We start from the raw sequence: 26,025 nt of genomic DNA, 5'->3' as shown, positions 1-26,025 counted from the left end.
CTCTAATCCTGTGCTCTCCCAAGGAAGCATGGTATGGTTTCTCACGAGGAACAAATGAGCAGCCAGTCTTATGCACCCTGTACAGAACTAAAAATGGAATTAAACAGAACTGGTTGTTTCCTGTAATACAGAGAATCAAAGTTAAAGTCTGTATGATTGCTGACACTTGGAAAGCAGTGTACACAGCCACTCAGACCAACATCTTGAGGCTTTTTCTAAGAGAAACCAGATTGGAGAAAACTAAAATACCTAATGCAAGAACTGTCATTTGTTTGCTGACCAAGGTAACTATGACCGTATTCTCACTGTGGTGAGATCATGTCCAAAATGACAAATTAAGAACAAAGGATGGCACTTACTAAGAAAATTCTAAAATCCAGAAACTTAAATGTTCCAGACCCTATAAAACTTAGTTCAAGTTTCATGTGGACATTTTGCATTATGTCTTACAGATCATTCAAAGAGGCACTTAAAGCTGAGAAATTTTCAGTACTATTAGCAGGTATGGTAGTCACTAAATATTTTAGAAAGTCTTAGCATTATTTCTTTGTTAACTTAAGGCAACTATGAAAGTGAAATTGGAGCTTTCAGGTGGCGTTTTGGTAGGGTGTTTCATATTAATCTATAGGAACTTATAACCTTGGAAGTAAAAATACTTACGTACCAATAAAGTAAGATACTAGTAATGCCATTATTTCTGACCAGTACTTTTCAAAATATATGGCCCACATTTGCAAGAACACCTTTGCCACTGATCTTAACATTTTACAGTCTGTACATTTTCAGTGTTTGTAGTGGGTGACACTCTTAAGATGCAAGATGCTACTAAGATTCCATTAATAGGATTTCCATAAATAAAACCAGCCATCTTTTACCTAATTTATTTAATTTTCAATTTTTTCCAATTCCAAACAAAAGCTAAATACAAGTTTTAAACAGGTAAGCACTAGTTTTATCCAGAGGGAGTAGGCTTATGCAGTTTTACTCCAGTAAAGTACTCAACCCTTAAGCAGAGCCTTCTTTATCATCAAAACTATACAGTAGTCTTCCTTTTATCATTGCACAATCTTAAAATGTTCTGTCAGAACCAACTTTTGACACTCCAAACACTATTATACATTGGTTTATAATGTCTATTCCAAAAGAAAAAAAAAACAACCTCAATGGGTTTTCTGTAAGAAATGTTTTAGAAACCAGTATTTCCTGCACAGTTCACCTGCAAGTTTATAAGTCTCAACTCTCAAGAAAAAATAATCCTCTACCAACATTGTTTCTGCAGCTATTATTTTACCTTTTTTTGAGCTGCTTTAGCAACTTCAGACTCCAGGTCTGCCTCATCTGTATAAATGCATCCAACTCAAAAGAATACCTTCATACAGTTATACAGCAACTTGGGGAAAGAGATCCAAAACAAAAGTGCCAGTAAACTTAAGACATGGCCCAGCAAAATAAAAGAGGCAAAAAATGCCTATACATTAAATGAGATGCTTTTTTTTTTTTAGGAAGATTTCTTTCCCACACATACTTGCTATTGTAACAGCCACTTCTTCGTTCATTAGAATGAATGATAGTGCTCGTCTATACAATCATGAACAGCAAAGCTATAAGGCTTTTATACCCGTTACATTCACTTCTCACCCTCAAAATACTGATGGTTAACATTAGAGATGTTAGGGGGCATGACCAGCACAAATGGGAACACCACCACAAATGATCACCTTGTGCTTTCGGATACATTTGTTTCAATGTACAGTCCCTTCATTTCACATTTCAGTAAGATGCTGATGCAGTGCAGAAGTGTGCAGAGCATCCTCTCTTTCACAAGGTCCATGCAGAAAACATCTAAAAAAAAATTGCAAAGTTCTGAGATACAAATGATTAAAAAAATCCAGGATGATCAAGTTTCACAATGTATAGTGTTCTGAACATGAGTCCATTTTCTTCTAAATTCTGAAAGAATGAAGTGGTGAGGAAAGTGAAAATCCACTGCTGCATTCTGTGATCTTCCCCATTTTGCTGGCCAGTACCTTACTCTGGCATGTACGGACAGAGGTGATCCTCTATGGTACCAACCGTCCAGTGAGTGAGCTGCTCCTGTGGCAGGTACAGGCAGATGCTGCATAACTTGAAGATTGTAGCTTTGTTTTTTGGAGTCTACAGGCAAAGAAAACACAAAGAAAAGGTATTAAGCCTAGAAGTTAACTCAGGACTAGTAGGCAGACCCCCAAAGACATTTAAAATTCACTATTTCATACACATAAATAGACAGAGCTTAAAATTAGTCTGCAAACTCTAATACATAAAACGTTTTCACTATTTTTCACTTGAATTATTTCCATATTGTCACCTATACCAATGCTTTAATTTTTCTTAAACACTGTTAGGCCTATTTCAGAACTTCTTTAATTTTTAATACAAGAACATTAATTCTATGTGAACAAATAAGTGGCCCATAGTTAGTTTTTGCATGTATGAGTCCTATTTATAGCATAAGTTTCCCCTGAAACTGCCAAAATGCAATCATGAATGCATGATCAGTTTTTCTACTTGAGTACCTTGCAGCAAAATCACTGATGTTTCCAAGAAGAAAAAGCTTTTTGTGATTAAAATATACCTGTTAAAACAAGGACAAAAGAAGCTTACCTGCAAGTGCTGTCTGTCAATGAAGAGAAACACTGACTGGTTAGGGTTGTTGACAACAATTCCAGTCTTGTCCTTTCGGCTCAGAACATGCAGAAACTGTTTTTCATAGTCACCATGATGAAATTCAAACTTGGCCTACATGGTGTGAGGGAGGGAAATAAAATATTTTTCAATATAAAGCTCACGTGTGACCCATTAATTTTCTTCAGTCTGGGGCTTTACAACCAATTTTGTTCTTTCCTTTTCTGACCTATTCTGAAAAGCAGAAACTGAGGACCATGGCAGTGTCTTGACACAATTTAAAGAATCCCCTAATTTCATTCTGTCAACACTGACATCAGCCATTGCAATGACACATTAACAACTCAAAGGTACAACTTTACCAGCAGCATATATAAAACCCAATTTACCTTCCTATGGCGGAAAATCCCTGTGCAACAATTTATAATGCAAAGGTTCCACCCATCTCAGTCTTCCATCTAATCAAATACAGCAATTTGGAATACTGACATAACCTTAACAACACTATCACATTTAGACAAAGATTCAATTGTACTAAGAGGCACATCTAATCCACTCCTACAAATACAAACACACTGAATGCATTTATACATGCATGTCATTTGCAAAGGCCCTTTGGAAACTTACATTTTGGAAGGGCTAATACAACAGTGCATAAAGATAGGAGTCAGAATTTGGCATTCAGAACACTGACTGCTTTATAAATAAAAGCAGACAGCATATTTTTCTAACATCCACAGAACTTGCATACCTTATCAACTTAGTGGTTAAAGAGAACACTCCCTCCAGGAACAAGTTAGTTACTGAAGTCAAAACCCAAAACCAAATACCTGAACAGGCCTAAAGGGTTCATCAGATCCCTTCCACCGAGAGAACAGGAGACAGACTATCTTCTCAATATCATTGCGAGGCCATAGAATGAAGTCCATCTCCTGGGTACAGCCAATCACATCCTGTGAGCAATAAAGTTCTTTAGTTACATTCCCTCCAACGGTCAAAGACACAGATAAGCAACTTATCTATACAGGCACATACTTGAGAGGTGATACTTGTACAACATTTGTTTGATTTTCCATTTGCATTACTCATACTGAAGTCTTTCTTGCATGCCACTGAATTTCAGTATCTTAATATAAACTACAACTTTAAGAAAACATTAGCAAAGACTCTCTGTCTTACAATATTCATAAAGCAACATCACTTAGATGTACAGCAGGAGCTGTTGCAAGAATTACTAACACATGCCTTCTAAAGGACGAAGATGGCAAGAAGATACAATTCCCAATGCACATCTCTGAATGAAACAAATGAAAGGTAAAACCTAAGAACTACGTATTTTAACAGCTTCAGAACTATTACTCCATTGCTACTCTTCAAACTAGAACATGTAAACACAAGCCCACAGAGCCCTCATGCAGCAAATGAGAAAACAAAAAGGCAGGAAGAGCTTCAAGATTCCCAAGGAAAAGCACAAGTGTTGGAAAAGTACAATTCAGCAAGCATAAAAAGGAGCCTTACCCTGCGCATGGACTGGTAGCGGGGTGCATGGAGCTGTACTACATCCTTCTGCAGTAGCTCTAAGGAACTTTCCAAAGAATAGCTGGAATCCCGCACACCTTTCAGGATATTTTCTTCATAGTTATTGGTCATGACTGGTATCACTTCAGACACTTCAAAAAGCGCTGACTTTTTCTTCTAAAAAAAGTACAGATTACATTAAGATTACAATCCTTTTTAGGAAAGTCTAGGTAACAGGTTATTTCAGGATTTGTGATTTTCAGTATAATGTATAAAATACACATCACACAGACTAGGACTTTGACACAAATCACTCTAAAATTCACATGCAAAAAAGTTCATAAATTAAACGGAATCAGACTGACAACTTTTATAAAAGCTGAACAGATTTTTGTAGTCTCCAAAAATGCAGATTTACATATCAATCTTGAAAACACTAAGATTCCATATAAACATTAACAGAATTACTCCTTCAAGTAGAGTATACAGCTCTGGGGTGACCAAGAACTTCTGCAAGCTTCTCTCTGAAAATCAGGTAACACCAAGAACTTCTGCAAGCTTCTCTCTGAAAATCAGGTAACACCTTTTTTCTCCTTTTCAATTTTTGAATGTTGGCCTTTTATGAAAAATGAAATCTTTCAATGCCACATTTGGTGACAGCAGGTGACTGAGATCCCATCTGAAGTTCGCTATAATCTTCTCAAAGGAGAACTATTTTCATTTGCTATGTAACTTTTATACTCACTACAAATATTTCAGCATCTCTCAAGTAAGGCCAAAACATTATGAGAATGTAAAATCACTAAAATTATATGTTTGTTTCTAACAGCTTTCTTACAGTGCACTGGAAGTCTTGACCTGCTTAAGAGACAAAGTGTATCTCACCAAATAATGCTCCACTTCCCTTCCCCCCATCAGAACACAGGTAACAGGCAACTATTTGCTGACCATGCTGACTTGAGCTAAACTCCTACTTTAAGCAAAATGGTATGGAATGGACATCTTCAATTCACTGAGATGTAAGCAAATATAACGGGATTTAAAACAGGCATTTGCCATGAATTTCTACAAAGCAACCAAAAAGTAGCACCAATGTCCAACTGAAACAGTTACAGCTGTGTCATCTATGAAAATCTAATTGTTGCCACTGCTTAAACATTTATTTTTATGTTACTATTACCCAGTGCTCAGAAATTATACCTCAATAAAATCCATCTCTGCTTGCACTAGAACTGACAAACAAGAGCAAACTTAACCCATAAATTTTAAAGAACCTTTTCAAGGAAAAGTCTTCATTAAAAACACCTAACAATTACAGCAAATGCAAAAATCTATACATATGAGATTAAACAATTTTAGAGCTCATCTACATGCATTATGTACTCTACTGCCAATTGCTTCTATCTTCACTTCCTCCCTCTAAGTACTTACTTCCCTTAACGATCTGTGGATAAAAACTCTCCCACAATTGCGGGCCTATAGCTGGCTTTAGAAAGACCCAGCTCCCCACCCAGATGAGTGGAATTCAGCAGCAGAGGAGGCAGCCAAGCAAATGAAGATTTTCTCTTTGCCCTCCCCATTCCCTTTCAAGATGACAGCAGCAGTTCCACATGTGCCTGCGCACTTGGGCCATTTCCACATCCCATCCTGCGACTCCTCCCTTCAACTGCCAGGTCTTCCCTTCTGCTTTCACCAGATAAACACACTCGGCAATCGCCCCAGCCAGACTGCCTTCACAGCCCAACAGCTCACAGCCGGCAATTGGGCAGGACAGACCCCAATTAGGCTCAACGAGTTGCAGGGTTAACTTTGAAAAATATCTACCCAATACAGAAGTTACTAAGTAACCATTTAAAGGGGCACTGGAACCCTCTGCCTTACAAGACTACAAAACACGAAGAGCCAAAATGACAAACGTGAACTGAGTGTGATAGCAGTTAGCAATTAAAAAAAAAATAAAAGTCAATGGACTCTGTTAAGGATAAAACATTTGATGCAATCAGGCAGTAAGACTTTGCACAGAACACTTAAAATGCAACAAACACACACACTTTAAAACCAAGTTACCTTGTCTTTGAACACAAAGGCAATGTACATCTTGAAGTCAAACTGGTCAGCTAAAGATTCTTTTTTCTTTCTAAGCTGAGCACGAAGTCTGTTCAGAGCTTGTTTCTTCCGGGAGTTTGGGTCCCCCATTTTGTAATATAGGTGGTACTAAAGCCTTTGGAAACTGTCGCTAAACTATGGGCACCTTTTCGTAAGACTTAAGTACAACAGAAACAAGTCGTTTGATTCCTCCTAATACAACTGAATAGATCAAACGCTAATGTAACCCAGAACCGCACCTGAGGCAATATTTTACAAGAATGTCACATTGGAGGGGTCAAGAAACAAAGAAAGTAGTTGTCCAGCCATGGCTGGAGAAGAGGTTTTACAATAAATCAAGAAAAAACCCCAAAGAATTTCGAAGAGAAAAATCTGAACAGTTTAGCTGCAGGAATAAGTGGGAAAGAATGAAGGGGAAAAAAAAGAAAACAACCCCAAACAAATCTTATCACAATTTATGTGTACAATAAAAAGCAACTGGCACAAACCCAATCCATGGGGGGGTACTTTTGCTCTGCTTACAAAAAAAAAACCCGAAGCTGAAATTACAAACTGCGTTCTACCCCAGCCAGATTCATGACTCTACTGATTATTATTCTCAGCCTTCCACTATTGCTATGTTGCCTGTCTTTTTCTTTAGAATTATTATACTTGGTGGAGAGCAGAGAAAAGGGTGCAAAGGAGGAGTGCACAACCCGGGAAGTATGACATTTCTCTGCCGCCAACAACAACAAAATCAACTACAGACAACACAGCGCTGGTTTGCAGGGGAGCAAAGAGAAAAGACAGCGGAGTCATTTCTAACTTCATCCTGCTCATCACTACCCTGAGGCTACTGCTGCCCAAGAGGAGAGGGATCATGATGGCCATTGACAAGGGGCGGGCAGGGATTCTAAAGGACAGTATTATCTCACCGAGAGACTTAAACCTGAATCAGTGCCCCAAACCTGGGCTTGCTCCCTAGCAGTGGGAGAGCCCTACATCCCCCGACACCTCATACACTCCCTGGGCTGCTGATCCCCCGGGGATCCTTCCCTCTCTCTCTCTGCTGCTGCTGCGAGCACGGTCAGCCGAGGCTGTGCATGGCCGGCGCTCTTGGATTTCCCTTCGGCTTCTCTCTGCGCGCAGGGCGGCCGCGCCCGGGGCAGCGGGACACCCACAGCAGCACCGCCTCTCTCCCCTCTCACTTCATGGCCACGACTCGGAAAACATGGAGTGCGTTTCGCTCCTGCTTTTCGGTGACAGATTTTCTACGAGGTTTTTGTTTGCCTTTTTTTTTTCTAATTGCAACTTAGGTTGCAATTTTAAACCTCTAAATCACCCTCCCCCGAAAAAAAAAACAAATCCCCAATTATCAGGTTATTTTCTTCCTCTCTCCAGACATTTTTCCCCCTCCCCAGGTGTTTGATTAGTCGGGGTTAAAAAGTTTTTAGGTTAACAAATTCGTCGGACTAGGTTAAAAAGAGGAAGGGGGAAAAAAAGTATTTCTCCCCTTCTCTCCCTGGAGAGAAAGGAACAAAAAACCAAAGGAAAACAAAAACAAACAAAAAAAAAGGAACCCCTCCCAAAGCTTCCCCCCGAGTTAAGCAAGAGACTGAGAGGCTCCGACGAGAGCCCGGGACCGTGGCCCGCTCGCTACCCGCAGCCGGCGGGCGCAGGAGGAGCAGTGGAGGAGGAGGTGGCGGCGGTGCTGGCAGCACGGAGAAGAGCCATGTCAAGATAAAGCCACGAAGCCGCGGAGCCCCCCCATCCCTGCCGCAGGGGACACGGTGACCGGGCCGCCCGCTCTGCCGCTGCTCGGCCCCGACCTGGTCCCCATAGTCTAGCTCAGCGCCCCGGGGCCGGGGAGTGGGGAAATGGTGGCGGAGAGAGAAGGAGAAGGAAGAGGCGACGGCGGCGGAAGGAGGAGGAGGAGGAAGAGGACGCTGTCCCTGCGCTAGCGGCTCCTACGGAGGAGGGCGGCGGGCATAGAGAGATCCCGGAGCGGCGTCGGAACAGGACCGGGACGGCCGGGAAGAATGATGAAAGGGCTGAGGAGAGCCTCTTTTCGCCCAGGCGGTCCCGGGACGTCCTCGAGGGCGACGGCAGGAGCGGGCAGGAGGGAGCGGGAGTGCCTGTGCCTCGGCACGGAGCGAGCGCGGAGTGCAGCTGCGCAGCCACCACGGACCCCTCAAAATGGCAGCGCCTGAGTCACACAGGCACCGCCCTACCCGCACCGCCGGCGCGTACCAAGCCCTCGTGCCTCTGGGGGGGCGAGGCACTGTTGTGGTCGAGGCAGTAGATCTCAACCTCGGTAACCACCGTGGACACGCCTTGTAGGGAATGGCAGGAAGCAAAGTACACCAGCGGCTTGGAGCGTCTCCGAGCTTTCACCGCGCCAGGAATCCGCACTGCCCTACACTTTCTTCCCCTCCACCCCCCGCGGTCACGCCTCGTGTAACCGCCCGCTCGCCCCGCGTGGTGCCCGCGGGACAGGGACCCGGATGGGGCTGCTCAACGCCGTTCTCGGGGGGAAGGGGGGGAGGCGGGGGAACGACGACGGGCAGGGTGTGAGGCAAAGGGGAGGGAAGAGCTATGCCCCACCCCCCCCGCCCGCCCGAGATGGTATGTGCCTGGGGCAGCTCCCCTCCATCCCACCAGAGGAACGCCTGATCCCCAAATTCCGTCATCGTCAACTTAAACTTGTTTCAGCCTTAAGCGTGGTGATGTTATAGGTAAACAAGTCCCGAAGTGGCATATTTTGTGTAATTTGGTCCGTCGCGGTTTGTATTCAGCCCGTCCCACGTATGCAAAGTAAAACTGTAAATAAAACAACAATTAAAGTCCAACATGCATTCAGAGCTGACATGGCGAAGGGCGTGCCTGAAGCGCTGATCTCGCCACAGCAGCCAGTGCGACAGTCCGTGTTCCTCCGTGGCGGCCGCAGCGCTTCCCGAGGAGGCTGGCTAAGTTTGATAAATAAGTAATTGCTGTTCCAGAAACACAAACCTAATCCTTGGAGAGAAGTAAGCGGTTTTATTTCTGCACTACAAGGACAGGCTAATTCCCCCCTTCCTTTCCCGTTCTCTGGAAGGAAGGAGGAATGGCATGGAAGCAATGGACGCCAAGCGAGGACACAGCCTGCTGTTGGGCGCTCTCCCTGTGGGAAGGCCCTGGGCGAGTAGGGGGAATCGCAATCGCCATCCCAGCACCGGGCCCGGTAGTTCGCTGGCCCATCCCTTCGTGTCAGGGAAACCTCCTCGCTGTCCGACATGCCCGGCCCGGGGCTGCTCCCGAGGCGCCGGCAGCGCAGGTTCGCAGTGCCGGGAGCCGAGGGGTGCTGAGCGGCTGGTGTGTGCCTCAGCACGGCCCGGACTGCCGGGCTGGTGAGCGCAGCGCTCCCACCTTTCCCTGTAAGCCGGCTCCTGTGGCTCTGCGGAACAGCGGCGATGTTACGGAGATTACAGGCAGAAGACAAGTGCGGGCACCGTCTCTCTCACTTGATCGTGTTTCAAAGCCCATGCAGCATGCCAGTGGCACTCTCCAGTAATTCCACTTTTCAGTGTTTGGTCCCCTGGTCTCTTACTTGTCCCTGCCGATTCCCTTGTTCTCTCCTGGCCTTCAAATTAGTTCTTTTTCTTTAGCACACCTTTCCTCTACATACTTTCCCTCGGACATGTCACTCCTGCCTGTCTTATAGGCAGGAGCTGTGTTCAGCCTTTGGACCTCGTTATCTTCCCCGGGTGTTATCAAGACCCTCCGATGCGAACAGTCCTCTTGCCTTCCCTGACACGGGCATTGCCTAGAACATTCCTCTGTTGTTTGAACAAGAACAGAGCAGAAGCAGATAATTTTTACCTACTTGGAGGTTGCTGTTCAGTCCTAATGGGCAATGCCGATGGAAAATAACCCTTTATTTGGTGGTAAAAAGCAAGGCAGGTAAATAGGACGATTACATTAGCTCCGCACTTCTGTGGCTATTTCGGACTGACATGAGTTTTTTAACTCTCAACATCAGTCTGTCCTTAAGGAGAGCAGCGTTTAGATAACAGCTCTTCCAGCCATTCGGTCCAGTTTTGTTTTCCACGCTGCCCTGTGCGACATTTTGTGCTGCAGTCTTGCGCCCGCTGCTATTTTAAGGCATGACTCACGCTTGGCCTGTGACCCTCTTTGTGCCAGCACAGCGAGAGCTCGGCAGCGCCTGACGAGGGGATTGCCCCGGCACAGAGGGCCCGGGGGGAGGGATCTGGCGCCTTGCCCACCTGCAGAGGGGAAAGGAAGGCGTTTTCTTCCAGCCCAGGGACTCCAGCTGCCCTTTTGAGTGTAGGGATGCAGTCACAAGGGATCGGGCAGCTGCCCAGCCCCAGGCTGAGGGATGCACCCAAAAAATTTTGTCAAATGTAGTGCTGGTATAAGAGCACTTCTGGAGGGCTTTATAGTAGAGCTATGAGGAGAGGAATATATATACTTATATGAAATATACATATATAGATGCGTGTGTCTGTGTGTAAAGGAAAAGGGAGATCAAGTACAAAGTATTAGGTGTTAAGCAGCCACCACCTGTCTTCTGCAAACTCAGGCTGCTCAAATCCTTTCACAAAGGGATGGGGAGCTGGAATCACTCCAGGTTCCTTCTGTAAAGACTGCTGCTCCTCCTTATACAGACAACTTCCTTTCTTTAGCAAGCTCAGAGAAGATTTTTTTCCCCTTTTGCTCATTGTCTAGTAAGGGTACCCTGACAACATTTACGCAAATGAGTCAATTAACCAACCCAAGTATGTTTATTATACATTTACATGCAGAAATTTTGCACTATTAAATTCATGAGTACTGGCTGAGTCTTGTCCTACTTTTATATAGTTGTGCTTCTGTTTCTCCATCATGAAGAAGCTTATAGGGTAGAAAAATCTCATCATCTTAGTTAAAACATATGTCAAAAAGTAAAATCTCTTAATGAAGGGAGAGTTAAGACTTAGCAAAATAAATACTTGTATGCTATTGATCCATAATTCTCTTGACTACATAATTGCATATTATCGTTATGCTTCATACTGGTTATGCAATGTTGCATCATTTATAAAAGAAGCTTGTGGCCCTGGAAGCTGGGTGTGTATTTTGCAATTATAAAACTCGATCAAATGACAGACTACCTCTCTTCAAATCTAATTTAAAACAATGTAAGGCTTATCACTGAGAAGAAAGGAATGTGCATGTTAAACAAAACAAACCTGACAAGTAGGTTGTGGCATTATATGCAGTAATAGTTCTCTTTTTTTAGGCTTAAATCCCATTAACACAGCAAAAATAGTGTTTCTTGTGCACAATAAATCCAGGCTGAGTAAAACAGCCAGCAGAGTGGGTCAGCCTCTGCTTGGTTAGCACAGCAGAGACAAATCAGCTGGTGTCCTTGATGCTTTCCCCCTGAGTGAGAAGGACTGTGTACACCAGCACAAAGCTGCAGTCCTGTACCCTTGGAGGAGTCAGGTGCACACAGACCCCTCTGAGGACTGGGATTGCAGCATCAGGGCTGCCATCCTGCAGAAATACAGAATCCAGCGGCATGAGAAATGGCCCGTGTGAAGGTAGTCATGTATTCCACTTGTCTCAAAAATGTATCCCTTGGGAGAGAAAGTGAGTCATGGAATTTTGAGAAGCAAAAGTTTAAAATATCTGGTTGAAAAAGTTTGAAAGTTTAAAATATCTGGTTGCTGGCTATGCTTCTCTGAAAACCTGGTATTTTCTAGTCACCATGTTACATCCTCACTATTTTCAGTGAAACCAAGCACTCCTTTGCACAATAACTTGTGCTTTTTCTGTAAATTAAAAACCATTGATAACTTTACAGATACACCTTGTTGTTTTGGGTTTCTTTTTCCTAAAATTTCTGTAATTTCAGAGTCTAATTCCTGTTTTCAAAATTACATATTTACTCATAAGCATATGGGCAAGACTGTACTCTAATGCCTCTGCTCTTAGTTTCCAGCTTAATGATTACTTACTTTAAAAATCAATAATTTCATGTTAATAATTAGTTTTTAATAAATTTTCAGAAATTGATATGTATGTTATAGACATATTTAGGAAGAGATTAGATGGATTCTGTTATCTTTCTTCTGTACATTCCATACATACTGTACTGTATGTTAGAAGTAGAATCAGCCCTGAAGCTACTTGCTTCAAAAACAGAACTATGATTAATTCAGTGCCAAATATTTATGCATCAGACAAAAATAAATTCGTATTCTTTGTAAATTCAAACAAGACAAATTAGGTGGTAATTAAAACTCTTTCATATACTTCAGAACATACTGATTCACGCGTTTCTACATTCAGAGAAAACAGTGTCTAAGGCATAAGAGGAATGCTTTTGTGCAGAGAAATGTCAGTGTTTAATGTGTACAACATTCCTTATATTGTATTCTGGACCCAGTTAGAATCACAGAATCATAGAATGACTTGGGTTGTCACCACTGTCTACTTCTTCTTGTGATGGACAGCAGTGGACAGAAGAAAATTAACTCTACCCCTGCCAAAACCAGCACACCACTGCACAGCTGTTGCTACAATATTAAGCTTCATTTGGCACTTGCTTATGTCCCACCTTCTAGTTTCAGGGGGCTGTGGTCATAAAATGGGACATAAGTTCTTGGGCATGTGAGGTTCTGGTCTTAAATAATGTAGGTTTTGTGTTTAAATCAGCAGATGCTTGCAAGAATAAGTGTAAAATTTGAAAAAACTTGTTTTATTTGTTCAGTCTGTAAATAATATTCTAAATACTTGCAGTCAACAGCAGCTTTAGCTTATTATTAATTTGTAGCTTTTATAGAGCATGTTCAATTTTTAAATCTTAAAGCACTTTTATAATTGTTTTTTTTTTGAAGCTGTGAGTTAGGACCTAACAGTGTTTTAAAGGATGTCTTAGTGGTTCACACAGTGCTCAACTAGGAAAAAAAAATAACCAGGTGAGATGCAGATTTTTCTTTTAACTTTTCACCTCTGAGGAACTCAGGATCACGGTTCACAGGACAATCTTTTGTTCTAAGACATGAAATCTGTGTACTCTCTGGAGAGATCTAATTATTAACAGTGGCCATCACCGAAACCCAGTCGGCTTTATGAATTATACCTGGATTGTGCCGCGTACATAATCCACGAGTTTCATTAGCATGCAGCCTTCCATGCCGATTAACCCAGGGAAGACAAACTGCATTTCTTGTCGGTAACACACGAAGCACGACGGAGAAACCAGAGGCGGAGGGAGGGGAAGCGTGATGCCACGCTGCCACCTACTGTCATCCCTGAAATAAATATCGGACAGGAGGGCCAAGGGAAAATCAGCGAGGGACCCCGAGAGCCACAGGTCTTAACTGGGTCAGGGATTCCAAAGGCGGCCTCGGGGCTTCCTTCCCGAGCCCTTTGCAGGGCTGCGGCCAGGGCAGGACTGCGGTGAGACATTGCCCGGCCCTCTCCCAGGGTGTGCTCTGCGTCCCAAACACTTACAGTTGTTTTTTACAGTAAACACGAACAAATAGGAGCTCTTTCATGATATTTATGTAATAACATAGTACACAAAATTTTTAAAAATCACAGTGAGGTTTACCTGTACTTAATGTGGCAGGCGGAAATAAAGAGTCCTTAGGCAGCCCAGAGCTAGATTATTATCTGCAGAGTACAGAAAGGGCCTTGACAAAAGGTACGGTGTGACTGTCAAATACAAATTCGTCCTTGGCAGCACTTCATTCAGATAGCCAAGTCCAGACTCTCCCTCTGCAATGCTTAAGAAGTTTCCACACACTGGCATGTCAGCAATACACGACTCCCAAGCTGCTGGAGACCCACCTATTCCCACGTTCTCAGGCACATGAAGTCCTCCAAGTCGTCATTTGCTGTAAAAACTGATAACATTTATCAACAGCAATGGAATACAAAAGCTCTAAAAAGTACACATTCTGTACTGCCATGAATAATCTAACAAATTGGCTGAGTTCTATGGGAAACCTTGGTGTGTTTGCTTAGGCTCACTTGAAGTGCAAATAGTCATAAGTATTCATGACAGAGGGTTTTATTTTTTTTATGAAACAAACAAGCTGAAATGCATTATACTGCACTCAGTCTGAAGAAAAATGTGTTCTGCTAGCATTGGGTTGACAGATTTTTGCATGTAAAAATGCCCTAATCCCTGTTTAAATTAAAACTTTGGAACTTTGGCTACAAAAGGAGAATTATTACAGTAAAATAACCTGGATGCTTTTTTTTTAGTTTTTTTTGGTGAGGTTTTTATATCATTATACTGGTTTCCCACAATTAGTGCTATGAATAAGCTTCTAATAATAAACTCTCAGTGTTCTTTCTGAGATGGTGATGGGGTTCTTTACAAACCTTTTGAACTGAAGAGACTGAACTCTGGGACATGGTGGTTCGTAAGAGGACACGTTCCTCAGCTGGATAAATTGAAGGAGTGGCACCTTTGTAATAAACCTCCAGATTGTATGCCTCCAGCAAGGAACAAATTAAAAGGAAAAACAAACAAGACTCACATCAGAACCATCTCCCATTACCTTGGACCCTTCCAATTACCAACCTCTCCAAAAGCAGTTATTCCACTTCTGAACTGTAAATCCACCTTAAAATTTTTTATGAATTAAACATGAATTTTGAAAAGGTAATGTCTGAGAAAGTTTGATTTTAAAACATAGTATTTACAAGACATACAATTTATATATTGCAGCTATAAAATGCACACAGTGCCTCTTAAGTATGATTTATGATAGAAATTGATGCATGCATCTAATTTAAATGTTTAGTATAGTTTTTATTGGATTTTAAAATTTTTGTATAAGAAAACATCAAATGTAAAAATAGGAATTTTTTATATTGTGCTCATGTAGGCACTACCTGTATTGAGATTTTTCTGAAAAGACATTCAATGCTGGTAGGATTTGTGTGCATATATAACCAGTTACGTGTACCTGCTGGTGTTTTGAAACCTGGAAATTTCAAATTTTCTTCCAGAATCAAGAATTAAACTAACCTAAGAGCATTAACTTTTTTTTTCAGTACTGTAACAGAACAATGTTATTTTAGATGACGTTTCTGCATGTGTTATTTTCATTTGCTGTATAGAAGACAAAGTTTACTGAGGTGACATCTTGCTTATGATACTGTGTTATTCAAAATAACAAGAAGGGATGTGACTGAAAAACTGCAGAAGGACATTATGGTTTTGAGTGATAGGCAAATACAGCAATGAAATTCAATGCAGATAAACATCAAAGAATATGCCTAAGAAAAAATATCCTAATTTCACACATTGAATGAAAAACTTTGAACTGACCATCACTCAAGAATAAGATCTCAGAGTTATGGCAGATTTTTCCACCGAAATGCCAGCCCAGTGTTCAGCAGTGGCAAATCAAATGCCATACAGTTCACAAAAGAGCCGGAAGACGGAACAGCTTTCATGTCAGGGATGGCTAAGTAGGCCTGGGAGAGAGAACTGCAGAGCAGTCTGTGTAACAGTGGCCTAGATGAGGGCAGGGTGTTTGTTGTCCCTTCCAGCACAAGGACTGGGGGCATCAAGTGACAGTATTGGAATTAGGTTCAAAGAAAAAAAAAAAAAAGATAGTGTTGTTCAGACCAAAGACTATTTGATCTCTAGAGGTACTTGCCAAAGGATATTGTGGACAATGAAAATTTAAATGGGTCAATGAGACACTGAACAAGAGAGATTAGCTTTATTTCCTTATCCTTGTTTAAAGATTTCCTAATGCATCTTTTTTTATGTTCTGCCTTTCTTGCCTTCATTGGACCGTGACATTCTACTTAAAACATTCTCATAAGTGCCATAGAATTTATTTCCAAACAGGAGACCGACAGAATGGCAGGCTGAAGAAATGCTTCTCTCTGTAATTATCCTAATTTCTAATAGCTCCATCATATTGCCTGGGAAAAATGTTGAGAGCTGTTCTGTGAGACCTTGATTGTAACTCGACAAACTGTTTATTCACAAGTCAGCAGAAGATACCATTAGTATAAATAAAAGATAAATGTGCAAATATTTGCAAGAATATAATTGTCAAGTGGCTTCTAACAAATTTAACAGCATGTCTGAGGCATAATTAATAAGAGCTGTAGTCGTGCAAAATTAGTGTTATGTAGCAGTTATTGTGGCTTAACACTGCTAATTTTCTCCCCCGGTTTTGCAGGTTGTACCGTGTTTAGGCAGGAGTGATGAGAATAAGCGGAGACGTGATTAAATCTGATCTGGCACAACTCCTTTATAAGTAAAACAAAAAGAAAAAAAAAAAAAAAAAGCCAGAAATGAACAAAAGCCCGAAGGACAACGCAGAGCAGCGCGCACCCCCTCAGCGCCGGCCGCGGCGCGCGGGGCGGGGGGTGCGCGACCCGCCATTGGCTCGGAGAGGGCCCACGCGTCACGTGACCGCCGGCGCGCTCCTTATAGCCGCGCGCCGGGCGCGAGAAGGTGGCTGGGTGTGCGAGCGCGCGCTGCGGGGTCTGTGCGGGAGCGGCCGCCGGTGAGCGGGGCCTCGGGCCCGGGAGAGGGGCGGGAAGGGGCTGCTCTCCGTCTCGGCTGAGCCGCTGCCACCGACGGCGGGTTGGGGCCGCAAGGTTCCGTGACCGCGTTTGCGTGTTGGCGGGCTCCTGCCTCGCTCTTCCCCATTGGCCGCGGCGGCGCGCGGGGAGGGAGGGGCCCTGCGAGCGCCTGGCGGGAGCCGGGGAGATGGTGTGGGTGAGTGCCCCGTTCCTTACAGCCATTCCATGTGGGTGTGCGCCTGGGACAGCCCCACCAGCCCTGCGAGCTCCTGTAGGGAGCAGGGCTGGGGAGATGGTGTGGGTGAGCGCCCCGTTCCTTACAGCCATTCCATGTGGGTGTGCGCCTGGGACAGCCCCACCAGCCCTGCGGGCCGCTGCATTCCCGCCGCTCGTGTCTCGGTGCAGCCTCGGGAGGGGCCCACTGACCACGCCGTGCATGGCTGACTGCTTAAGGCAGCCGTGAAGGCCGATAATCCGAAATGGTAATGTTCTCTAGTATTTCCCGAACTTCAGGAGTAGAGGGATGCTGTATTAATTTTAGTGTTTTTCTATTGCAGTTGATCTCATGAATTCCAAAATGAAACAGAAACTGACCACAGAAAAGTCCTCAGGATCTTTGCAGGTATAGGCTTTAAAGCCTTGAAGCTAGTACCTCTCTGTGACACAAGCTTCTCTGTCCAGTGAAGGAATATAAAGGCATCTGTTGCAATGTGCTTCCACCTGGCTTATGTCCATTTGGCTTGAGTAACTTCCTGGCAGACATTGTGGCTTGGGAACATGCTGTCCTGCTTGGGTCTATCTGCTTATGACTACTTTTTTTCCTTTTGCTCAGCAAGTCCTTTTTACTTTGACACTGAGCTTACTGTCTCTCTATTTAATTTTTCAGGGTTGGTTTGGTTTGTTTGTCCTGACTATGTGCCTTTTGCTTACTGAATCTGTCTGGCTTGTGCTTAGGGGTTGTAGGGTAGGTTTTGTAGGCTGTTCTTTATGGGTGGGAACTTCTGAAGAGTTCTGGCTTGTGTTGGATGTGTTTTAATTGAAGTATTCAAGCAGGCAATTCACTTTCTAAAGTCACCTTTGTGAATAATAGTTGCCTTGGAATTGGTGGAAGTGCTTGAATAATTTAGGTTTTTAAGAGTTAACTGATTAGGAACAAACCTTAGTAACTTTTCTTGGTAAATCTTTTAATGTAGGCCCTAATCAGAATGGTGCAAAAGTGCATAAAATAGAGACTAGTAGTTCTTGTATGATGAGGCATAGTGACTGGAATGGAAGCTTTAGGAATTAATGAAAATTGCTAATTGATAGGTCTGATTTATGGCACTCTTGTCCCATAGTGTCTCTAGGGTATGAATTGCTCGGTGTGGCTTTTTGCACTTTCAGTGGGTTAACTTGAGTATTGGCCAATAATTTCTTGGCAGAGTGTACCTAACTCTAATCCTAAGTAACAGCAAGCAGTGTCTGACACACGGTGTGATTCTTGTTCCCACAGCAGTTAATGTTTGTCCTTTAGTGGAACAGTAGGATAATTGGTGGCAGAAACTACCGTGGGAAATGCGAGCTCTTGTCCTATGAAGTACGGTGTGAATCGGTGACTTTCTCACGCTGGTGTGGCATTGTATCCTGGCCGCTCTTGCTTGGTTGTCTGCCATTGTTTGCTGTCCCATGGTGGCAGTGTAACCAACCCAGTCAGAAAGCTTTGATGCAGGAAAGAGGCATTTATGCATGATAGCAAGGGTGATAAACATACTGGTTCGACAAAACAATAGCCTCTCTGGATCGGAGCAAGGAAACTTTTGATCCGTTTTAATGGATAATCAAAGTAACACATCTATTCAAATGAACAGTGTTTGATGTTCACTGGTTACAAAAGCAGCTGCTGCCTAATGTGCCTTTACCACCTAATCTTGCAACTGCAATCACTTTTGTCCATGTCCCCAAGGGTCTGAGACTGCTGCTTCTCAAACCCGAGTTTGAGAGGTCCAGCTAAAGTCACTGGCCTTGAAATCTAATCAGAGTATTTCTGCTGAAGTTCTTTTATGAAAGGTAAATGTTTCCTAAGAGGCAGGGATTCATCATAGCTTCATGTGATTAAGATCCATCTCTGGTAGAAGTAATTAGATCCGCTTCCTTACAAAAGCCTTAATATAGACTACGGTGTCGTGGTTTTTTTGTCTTGAAAAGATGAATTATGTTACCTTAATGGAAGCATGATGGACTCCTAATTTTCAGTTGATGTAAAGAAAAGTGGCTGCTGTCTGACTCATTTTTATCTTTTCAGAAGTACCTCACAGATAGCACATGCAGTGCTGCCCGAAGACCGACTCTTAAAATGATCCAGCCTTCAGCAGCTGGTAACCTGGTTGGCAGGCATAATGAGGTATAAACTGAAAGATAATTTGTAAATACGGAATTACTTCTAGTCAGAGTGAAATGCTTTTGAGCTGTTAACTGAAAACTAATATATTTGAAAAAAATATAATGTGCTAGCCAGAGTGACACAAGCTTACTATTGTTCTAGTAATAAACAATATTAAAACCTAGCAATTTCTGATTTCTTTGGGTATTAAGGAAGATGTTTAAACTAGAATTATAATGTGAAGAAAGCAGTACTTGGAGCCTTGCAGTCATGAGTGTGCAGGCTCAGAAGTTTGTATTTTTGTGTAGGCTGAGATGTTCCTCTAAACTTAAACCTGCCCATGTTTTATGCAGAAGAAATCTTCAGTCAGAAGGAAGCTCTGGAATAACAAATTTGCCTCAAAGGCTTATAAAGCTGAGGTGTCTGTGGACAAGGAGCAAGAGAATGAGAATGATGTCATTCAAGCTGAAGATCTCATGATGAAAGGTATGTGGTAATTCCTGAAATGTTTTCTTGCACTTTGAATGCTATGCTGCAGTTGGAGTACTACTTGAAACATATTTCCTTTGTCATTTAGATAAGGGCTTTTTGAGTTTTTCATGATGTCTAGGAAGAGTTGATGGTACTTATCCTCTATATTAAATATAGATGTCTAGTGTTTAAGAACGAGTTTGTGATAACCAGAAGCTGAGAAGCATTGTGTGCAGCATTGTTAAGGAGTCTTGTAGTTTGTTATTTTGGCTGGGCTGTAAGTTTTCCAGTGACTAATAATTAGGTCGAAATGAAAGCCTGTTCTGCCGCAGCGTGTTGTTTGTGCAGTTTCTTAGAATCAGTGTGGACAGTGACTTGGAAGTAACACTTCTGCCTTCCACAAAGTGCACATTCAGAGCGGCATTTGCAAATGTGGCCATCTTGCAGAGCCTGCTGCCATGCTTGAGGCACCTTCCTGAAGGCACTGTACAGCCATTAATGCAGTGTAGGACCTGTTTCCTGTAAGCTTGTGTCACTAGTTGTAGTTCTACAACGAATCTTTGAAAACACTATATGGAGTGGATTTTTAGCGTCACAGCTCATAGAACACTTGTATACAAGTTAGATATCTTAAAGTGCTCTTAAGAAGTCAGTCTTACCACAGACTAAATGTAGCCTCTTAAATTCAGGAGATCCTTCATCTCAGTATTGGAAAGAAGTGGCTGAAGAAAGGAGGAAGGCTCTGTATGAAGTGCTTCAAGAAAATGAAAAGGTAGCTACTCAGAGATACCTAACTGCTAAGGTTACCTGGCTATTGTCTTCCTCTTCTAATATTTTTTTATTTGAACTCAGTTGCACAAGGAAATCGAGCAGAAGGATGGTGAAATTGCCCGCCTAAAAGAAGAAAATGAAGAGCTGATGTCTCTTGCTGAGCATGTGCATTGTATGACCAGTGTGATTGAGGTACTCAAAGGAATTTTCAGTTAATGTTGTGGAACAAACCAATGAGAAACCAGCCAAAGTATTTATAATGAATCATGACTTCTGTTATATGTGCTCACATGACTTTTCATTTTAAATTGCTCTCTGACCTGTTTACTGCAGGATAACTCTAATTCTAGAGTCAAAAAGCTCCTTCTAGGGGATGAATTTTTCCCATCTTAGAACCTAGGAGTAGTGAGAATACTAAGATGGATGTTTTCAGAAGGAGGAATTCAACCTACTCTCCTAACAGAATTAGGATTTGCATGTTGGAGATTGTGATAAGAGGCGGAAGAATTGATTTTTCACTTTTTTGGGGATTACTTAAATTCATGTGCTTAATAGGTTGGTACTGGCTGTGTCCTTTGAGAAACTGAACTTGAAACAGAGTCACAAAGTAGAGCAGTGAGAGGGAGCGCCATTCTCTTTAAGGTCAAGTTTTCCTTGTCAAGGCACAGTGCCAGTTTCACTGCCCAAAAAGGGCTGTGCACAAAGTCTCTAGGGCTCATGAACTCAGATTTCCTAATGGCTCCCTCTGAGAGTTCCTTGGGGTGAGTAGTTGTCACTAATTCCATGGCTCCTTCAGCAGGAGGATTGTTTGTAAGAGGCTCTGAAGCTGTGATAAATATGTCAATAGGTGTGGAACCTTGATGTTGTGGCTTTCAGGTTGTTTTTGCAGGAATTAAGCTCTCATTAAGCTGGGATATGAAGCTGGGTGCCTGGCAAATACTGTGATGACTAGACTGAGAGGTGGAAACAAAATGCAATATCATTGCAAGTAACTTGTGTCATCAAGAATTAAATTTCATCAAGTTACTTTTCAGTTAGTGCAGTTATTTAGATCAGCCTTGAAAGACTGTTTTGCTACACTTGATTTTTTTTGGTGTTTGGGGACTACTGCTTGTTAGTGATAAAACCACTGGCAGAAATTACCTTACTTGAGGACTTGAACTAATAGTTGGAAACTTCCCTACAGTTTCTCAAAAGTTAGGATTGCTTATTAGTTGTAAGCTGCTCACTTCTGAGACTTAAGCGAGCCTTGTGGAATTCATCAAACAACCAGAAGCTTCAAAACCAGCCTCTTTACAGTCCTGTTTATCTTCCTTAGGTTAGGTGAGGAACTTCTAGGTTGATCAAGTGCAAGAGACTGCTGGATCTTAAAGCTCATCTCGACTTAATGTAGCTTCATCATCTCTATCTAAAAATGGAGTAAATTGGTTGTACAGAAATTAAACCTATAGGGTACTATATTAAATAGTAACTTGGGAACCAGTTTCCCATGTTTTGGATTGCATGAGATGAAACCTGTCCTACTGAAAAACCTAAGAAAACCTGAACAAGCAAATGTGGTTTGCAAGTTAAGAGGTAGTAATTTGAGTTTAACTTGTACCTTAAGATTTTTGTAGCTGAGGAGTGTTTTGATTATATCAACAACCTCCAAATGAAGGGAATTAGGTTGCTTAATTTCATATGCAGAGTCTTCTTTCACTATTTCATAGTTATTAAGTAGGAAATTATTAAATTTGCTGTCTTCTGTTTCTTTGTAGAGGCTAACTGGGCAAGCACCTGACAATCTTGAGACACTGGAGAGTCTGGCTCTAGAGGAATCCAGACAGGAAAATGAAGAGCACAACTGTGGAGATGAGGCAGACAGCCCATCTGAAGAAGAGCCATCACAAGTATTTTCTGGTTTAAGGGAGAACAGATCAGATCTTCCTTCAAAGGAAGCAAGCTATTTGCAACTGGAATGACAACCTTTAAATAGGCTTATGTATGTGGCTTTTAATTGCAGACTTCCTCTTGAAAGGATATACTGAACCTCAGGTACAGAAACTCTTGTGGGAACATTACAGATGTTGGTATTTTTAACTGGAATTATGTAGCAGTGGGAGGAGTATCTGAATACTGCATGGAAAATGTACTACAGGCTGCATGTAGTTGCTTGTAGGAAATGCAAATACTGTGTATTTCAACTGTTGTGTAAATATCTTTCTTATCAGTTGGTCTGACATGATGCATGAAAATTGATAAATAAATCTTTGCATTACCAAAATAGTGTCTTAATTGACAGGGGAATGGTTAATCCTTGGTTCAAATCAATTATGACTCCTGTAGATGGAAGCTTTCAAGTTTTTGGGGAGAATGCCTGGGCAGTTTTTAGTTCTGATTAGATTTGCAGAATTCTGGAGAGCAAAATTGGGGGTTTTTGTGGATAGAGGGAGGAAAAGCAAATATTTGTGTGCTGTTGGTGAGGTTTCAGAGAATCTTCCTGGGTAATGAGAGTCAAAATCTAAAGGTCAGTTAGATTTATGATTTTCAGGTTTTTTAAAATTACTCTGCCTGCTTAGGAAACATTTTGCAATCTGTGTAATGAGAGCTTAAATAGGAAATATTAGACCATTTATTTTAGTAATACTTTAATTGGCTTATGAAGAGAAGATGGTGTGTTCTTGGTCCCAGTAGCAGCTGTGTTGAAAACTAGGTGGAGACAAAGCCACCTATACTTCAGAGCTGTTCTAAAAGGAAACTTGGTGTTTTCAAGGTACTGCTCTGGTATTTACCAAGAGATGAGACACCAAGTTACTCAGGTTCTGAAAGGTTTACAGGAATAGAAAAGGTCTTTAAAACCTTGAGCACCTTGTCTGGTATCTGCATGGAGCAGGAAAATTGGATACAGATTTTCCAGTACTGAGTGAACTCGGTGCAGTTGTTCTGTAACAAGGCTTTAACAATGGGGGCTGTTGCCATGTCTTGGGAGGAACTTAAAAAAGCTGAGTGGCTTTCAGGAGGCAGAAGTGAATAGAAGCATCCTGGTTCATGGATCTCTCTGGCCTTGCCAAAGATGGTTGCTTCAGGGTATGTGTGAATGACTTTGGAGCTATCAGATTGGCACCTCGATATTCCTTCTGTTTTACTTCCTGTGGCTGTTGATCAGTTAACAGATGTTTTACAACTTATTTTAGTTGTGACATCCAGGAAATGTCAGAAACTGCTGTAGGAGGTAATACTCCTGGCTGCCATTTTACCTCAAGCATGCTAACTAGAAAATGAGGCACCACAATTTCTTGTGGACTTTGTAAGCACAAGATTGTATCTTCCAGTGTGTGCTCCAGGGGGTGCTTAGCCATATTCCTTTCCATCACAGGATGAAAAGGTGAGAAAGGTGTGTCCTTTGTCTTGCACTGATGCTGTCTTGAAGAAACAAAACTGGGTGCTGGGCAAATGCTTTGTAGAGTAACCTTGGTTTTCTGTTAAGGAGAAATGGATAATGCTTGTGAAGTGACTTAGACCTCTCCTATCTCCCATTCTAAGCAACTTTCTTAACAAAGCTGTTCAACATTAGTAAGTAAGGAAACAAATTTCATTTTGGTGTAATTGTTTTTGCAGTTCAATTTAGTTTAAGTTAATGATAGTTTAATTTTTAGAGGTGGCTTTACTTTTAAACATCAGGCATATTGTATTTGCAGAGGCTGTAGAAGGGAAGAAAGGACTGTGGCATGACTAGCAGACCAAAATGAGACAGCAAGTGCAACTTTTCCACTATTTCACTTCCTGCTGTGTCAACTGCTGTAGTACAGGTGCTGTTGTTGGAACAGAACTGCCAGAAAGAGACAAATCCAGAATTTGCATGCAGTATCTGCATCTGTGTTTCTTATCTTCAGGCTGATCAAGAAGAATGCTTATTATGTTTGAATCTTATGCTTTTTCTGGATTGATTTTATTTAATAAAAAGATGTGACAGTCTCTTGATATGCTGGATACTTCTGTTGAAATAGACTGCATACAAATCATGGAAGTTCTGCAAGTAGGCTGATGGATGTATTGCAGCATTTGCCCCACCTCTAATAGAGTAAATTTTTACATCAAAAAAGCATGTGCCACTTAGTAATACATACTGATGTTTTAAACCAAGGCTGCTATGGTTTCATTAAGTGCAGTTTGTTAGCAGAGTGGATAGTTTGCTGTATAAATGGCAAAAAACCTGTGATGCCCTAGAAGGCTAGGTGTGAGAGCTGAACAGCCACAGTAATAAAACCTCTACACATGCTTTGTCACCGATGCATTGAACCTTGACCAAACACTGACTGTACCTGTTCTATCAGACATTAATGTATGGAAATCTTCTCAGCAGATTTAGGATGCTGCAAAAACTGCTGCTTAAAAAGTTCTAAAATGATTGAGTTTGTTTGTTCTGAAAATTCTTGAGTGCTTTTTTTTTGAACATGCATGCAGTAGCACTGTGCTAGATATTAAGTCTAGGAACTTGGTATTTATGTGCTCACAGCTTGTCAAAGGTGTAGAAATTACAGAGATTTGTTTGTGATTAGTTCTCTTAAAACCATCTGACATTTTAAGTATATAGGGAAACTCATTTATCACTGGAACACAGCTATGTAGCAGCTGAAAATCAGCATCACTAAAGACAACCTTTATAGCCAGCTAAGTTATAGAGAGAACATTCTATCTAGCACAATAAAAGTATCAGTTTTGGAACCTAACTACAGAATGTGATTCTTTCCAAGAAGTCAAATGCATTTGTGCTACCAGCATGTTGACTCCTTTTCACTGCAGAGGGTACAGACACAATCTTGTCTTTCACTGAGGCAGGTTCAGGCTCTGTGGAAGTGGGATGTATCTACGGTGTCCTAGCACTTCTCCCATAAAATGTGCATGTCTGAACAGGGCTGAATTTCAGCTATGCAAGAGCAAAGTGTGGGGAGGTGGGCCATTTGTGTCAGATGTTTCAAGAATGAGCAGCTATGCAGGGACAAGCAAACCATGGGGCAGGTGGGTTGTTTGTGTGAGGAAGAACTCCTAACTGGTTTACACTAAAAAATGTTATTTTTGCTAAGTACCCATTGTACTTAAGACAATGTGTGTGGAGAAATTAATTAGGCTGTAATAGCTCTTTGTTTGGGCAGCTGAAACTCACTTGGTTTTTGGCATGATTGCTTAGGTGAGTGCTGCAGCTTATGGTGCAGCCTCTGCATAAGTCATGAAGTTAGTCATAGGTTATTTTTTGTTAAGAACATGAGATGCATGTTCATTTACTTTTCCTCAAGGGTCATCTCAGGTTGTTTTCAGAACTGAATTTAAGAATTTAATAAGATGGGCAAACTTGCCAAGGCTGTGCTTTTCCAGCACTCCAGTGTTCTTAAGACTGAGTTGTATTGTCATCAATGTTTTTTTTCAGCAGAAACTGTTTATTGTGTTATTCATTTATCTTTCCATTCTTGTAATAGCACAAAACAGTTTAGCAGCTGATAGTGGTGTTATGAGGAACTGTAATTTGCTGCTGTTTGTTGAACTGCTGGCAGATGCCTGTAATGAAATGTGATCAGTTGTGAGGACACATCTGTCCTACCCTCGGGGGCACTGCAGCCATTTGAAGC

General features: G+C 42.0%; 2 protein-coding genes across 5 annotated transcripts; one reads left to right on the top strand and one right to left on the bottom strand.

Annotated features, from left to right (window-relative positions):
- Positions 1-865: 865 nt before the first annotated feature.
- C2H6orf62 (chromosome 2 C6orf62 homolog) lies at positions 866-8,480 on the bottom strand. The gene is made up of 5 exons (XM_030971679.1): positions 6,250-8,480; positions 4,183-4,359; positions 3,495-3,617; positions 2,644-2,778; positions 866-2,154 (listed from the first exon to the last, which is right to left on the bottom strand). Exons 1-5 carry the CDS (start codon positions 6,376-6,378, stop codon positions 2,029-2,031), a joined length of 690 nt encoding a protein of 229 aa, XP_030827539.1. The 5' UTR covers positions 6,379-8,480; the 3' UTR covers positions 866-2,028.
- Positions 8,481-16,719: 8,239 nt separating this feature from the next.
- On the top strand, positions 16,720-22,764 carry GMNN (geminin DNA replication inhibitor). Of its 4 annotated transcripts, none has more exons than XM_030971863.1 (7): positions 16,720-16,802; positions 17,379-17,443; positions 19,103-19,201; positions 19,537-19,666; positions 20,341-20,423; positions 20,504-20,614; positions 22,180-22,764. In XM_030971863.1, the coding sequence occupies exons 2-7, from the start codon at positions 17,387-17,389 to the stop codon at positions 22,381-22,383; spliced, it is 684 nt and encodes a 227-aa protein (XP_030827723.1). In that variant the 5' UTR covers positions 16,720-16,802; positions 17,379-17,386; the 3' UTR covers positions 22,384-22,764. The 4 variants fall into 4 exon arrangements, with proteins under 4 accessions (XP_030827723.1, XP_030827719.1, XP_030827721.1 ...); XM_030971859.1 differs by having other exon boundaries at positions 19,534-19,666; XM_030971861.1 differs by lacking the exon at positions 16,720-16,802 and adding an exon at positions 16,996-17,017 and having other exon boundaries at positions 19,534-19,666.
- The last annotated feature ends 3,261 nt before the right edge of the window (positions 22,765-26,025 follow it).

Source organism: Camarhynchus parvulus, chromosome 2 (genome assembly GCF_901933205.1).
Source record: "Camarhynchus parvulus chromosome 2, STF_HiC, whole genome shotgun sequence".
Taxonomy (NCBI): domain Eukaryota; kingdom Metazoa; phylum Chordata; class Aves; order Passeriformes; family Thraupidae; genus Camarhynchus; species Camarhynchus parvulus.
Note: the sequence above shows the minus strand (reverse complement) of the source record. Positions and strands in the feature narration are given on the sequence as shown.

Excerpts from the sequence above, each read along its gene's own strand:
- GMNN (XM_030971859.1), top strand. The coding sequence starts at position 17,387 with ATGAATTCCAAAATGAAACAGAAACTGACCACAGAAAAGTCCTCAGGA. Across the intron at positions 19,202-19,533 it reads TGGTTGGCAGGCATAATGAG|AAGAAATCTTCAGTCAGAAG; the intron begins GTATAAACTGAA and ends TGTTTTATGCAG. Across the intron at positions 20,424-20,503 it reads TGCTTCAAGAAAATGAAAAG|TTGCACAAGGAAATCGAGCA; the intron begins GTAGCTACTCAG and ends ATTTGAACTCAG.
- C2H6orf62 (XM_030971679.1), bottom strand. The coding sequence starts at position 6,378 with ATGGGGGACCCAAACTCCCGGAAGAAACAAGCTCTGAACAGACTTCGT. Across the intron at positions 2,779-3,494 it reads AACCCTTTAGGCCTGTTCAG|GCCAAGTTTGAATTTCATCA; the intron begins GTATTTGGTTTT and ends CACACCATGTAG. Across the intron at positions 2,155-2,643 it reads TTGACAGACAGCACTTGCAG|ACTCCAAAAAACAAAGCTAC; the intron begins GTAAGCTTCTTT and ends CTTTGCCTGTAG.